General features: G+C 64.8%; 1 protein-coding gene across 1 annotated transcript; it reads left to right on the top strand.

Annotated features, from left to right (window-relative positions):
- On the top strand, window positions 1-1,025 carry LOC136506874 (NAC domain containing protein 50-like). Its single transcript, XM_066501771.1, has 2 exons — window positions 1-664; window positions 769-1,025. Exons 1-2 carry the CDS (start codon window positions 1-3, stop codon window positions 1,023-1,025), a joined length of 921 nt encoding a protein of 306 aa, XP_066357868.1.
- Window positions 1,026-1,566: the final 541 nt, after the last annotated feature.

The following is a 1,566-nucleotide window of genomic DNA, read 5'->3' as shown; positions in this document are numbered from 1 at the left end:
ATGGCGCCGGCCCTTGGCGCTGCGATCTTCAGCCGTGGCTTCCGTTTCCTCCCGACGCCGCAGGAAGCCGTGACCTACTACCTGCCGCGCCTCGTCGCCCGGAAGCCGCTGCACGACGCCGTCCGCCCCGTCGTCCACCACGCCGACGTGTACGCGTGCGCGCCTGCCGACCTCGCGCTCCACTTCTGCCCTCTGCCCAGGACCGGCGATCGCTTCTTCTTCACCCCCAGCGCCGCCAGCAGGAAACGCGCCGCCCAAGCCAGCAGAGCCGGCTCCTGGCACGCGCAGAACACGGTGGACATCAAGGGCCGCGGGGATGCCAAGGTCGGCGAGCTCAAGAAGCTTCGCTACAAGATGAGCGGCGGAGTGTACACGGACTGGCTCATGGACGAGTACTCCTGCTGCTGCTGTTCGGATCAGGAGGAGGGCGCCGTCGCCGGCGAGAACCAGTTCGTCTTGTGCAAGATGTACGTGTCTCCTAGAGCTGCCCCGACATCCGCGGCGCACCAGGAATCCGCGGCTTATTTCTTCACGCTACGACCGCCACCGCCTGCCGCGTCCGCCGCCGTCGTCATGCAGCCAGCGCCAGCGCCAGCGGCGGCACCCAAGAGGCCAGCGCCGCCGCAGCATGCCATGCCGCCACCGTGCGCCAAGAGAATGCGTGGTCCTGCTGTGCTACCGGCACCACCACCACAACCTTCGGCGCCGCCAGCTCCGACCCTATCGTCCCTCACCGCTGTTCGGAAGATGCCTCTCGCACCACCAAAGCCGTCTGCGCCTCACCGCGGTTCCACGACTCCGTCAGCGACACAACCATCGCCCGCTTCAGCTCCGTGGTCGGCGCCGCCATCTACGACCCGACCGCCCCTCGCCGCTGTTCGGATGATGTCCTTCGCACCACCGCAGCCGTTTGCGCTTCCCCGCGGTTCGACGACTCCCTTGTCGAGACAACCATCGCCCGCTTCAGCTCCGCCTCTGACGCCGCCAGCTCCTACCACCCGGGCGCCCCTCGCCGCTGTTCATAAGATGTCCATCGCGCCACCACAGCCGTCGTGTGCGCCTCGCCGCAGTTCGACGACTCGCTTGGCGACGCAACCATCGCCCGCTTCAGCTCCTCCTCTGGCGCCGCCAGTTCCAATTCCAATCCGTCCTGCGATGCAGCCGCATCGCTCACCAGTGCCATTGCCAGCGCCACCGCAGCTACATCCGCAGAAGGTGCCGTTGCTGCCGACTCCCCCGGTGGTACGCGCCTGTCACGTGCCTGTCCGGTCAAAGCAGAGGAGGATATATGATCCATTTGAAGCCGCCATGCTGAGAGATGAAGCAGAGGAGCAAGCAGTGGCTGCAGCACCTCATCCGCCGCCGCGCCCTGTTGCTACGCCTGCGCTTCAAGACGAAGACGAAGACGACTGGGACGACTTAGCCAAGGCATTGGGAATTGAAGATTGGCAGCCGAAGCAGAAGAGGGAACAGTGACTGCAGCACCGGAATTTTTCGAGTTCTTTTCTTAGACACGGGACCGTTCGGCCCATATTCGGTTTGTTCCGATTGTTTTTTCAGTCGAAG

The sequence above is a fragment of the Miscanthus floridulus genome, chromosome 15, assembly GCF_019320115.1.
Source record: "Miscanthus floridulus cultivar M001 chromosome 15, ASM1932011v1, whole genome shotgun sequence".
Taxonomy (NCBI): Eukaryota; Viridiplantae; Streptophyta; class Magnoliopsida; order Poales; family Poaceae; genus Miscanthus; species Miscanthus floridulus.
The sequence above is the reverse complement of the archived record's forward strand: the minus strand, read 5'-3'. Positions and strand labels throughout refer to the sequence as shown.

Coding starts and splice junctions, on each gene's coding strand:
- LOC136506874 (XM_066501771.1), top strand. CDS start 1: ATGGCGCCGGCCCTTGGCGCTGCGATCTTCAGCCGTGGCTTCCGTTTC. Junction 665..768: donor GTGCGCCAAGAGAATGCGTG/GTCCTGCTGTGC, acceptor GCACCACCAAAG/CCGTCTGCGCCTCACCGCGG.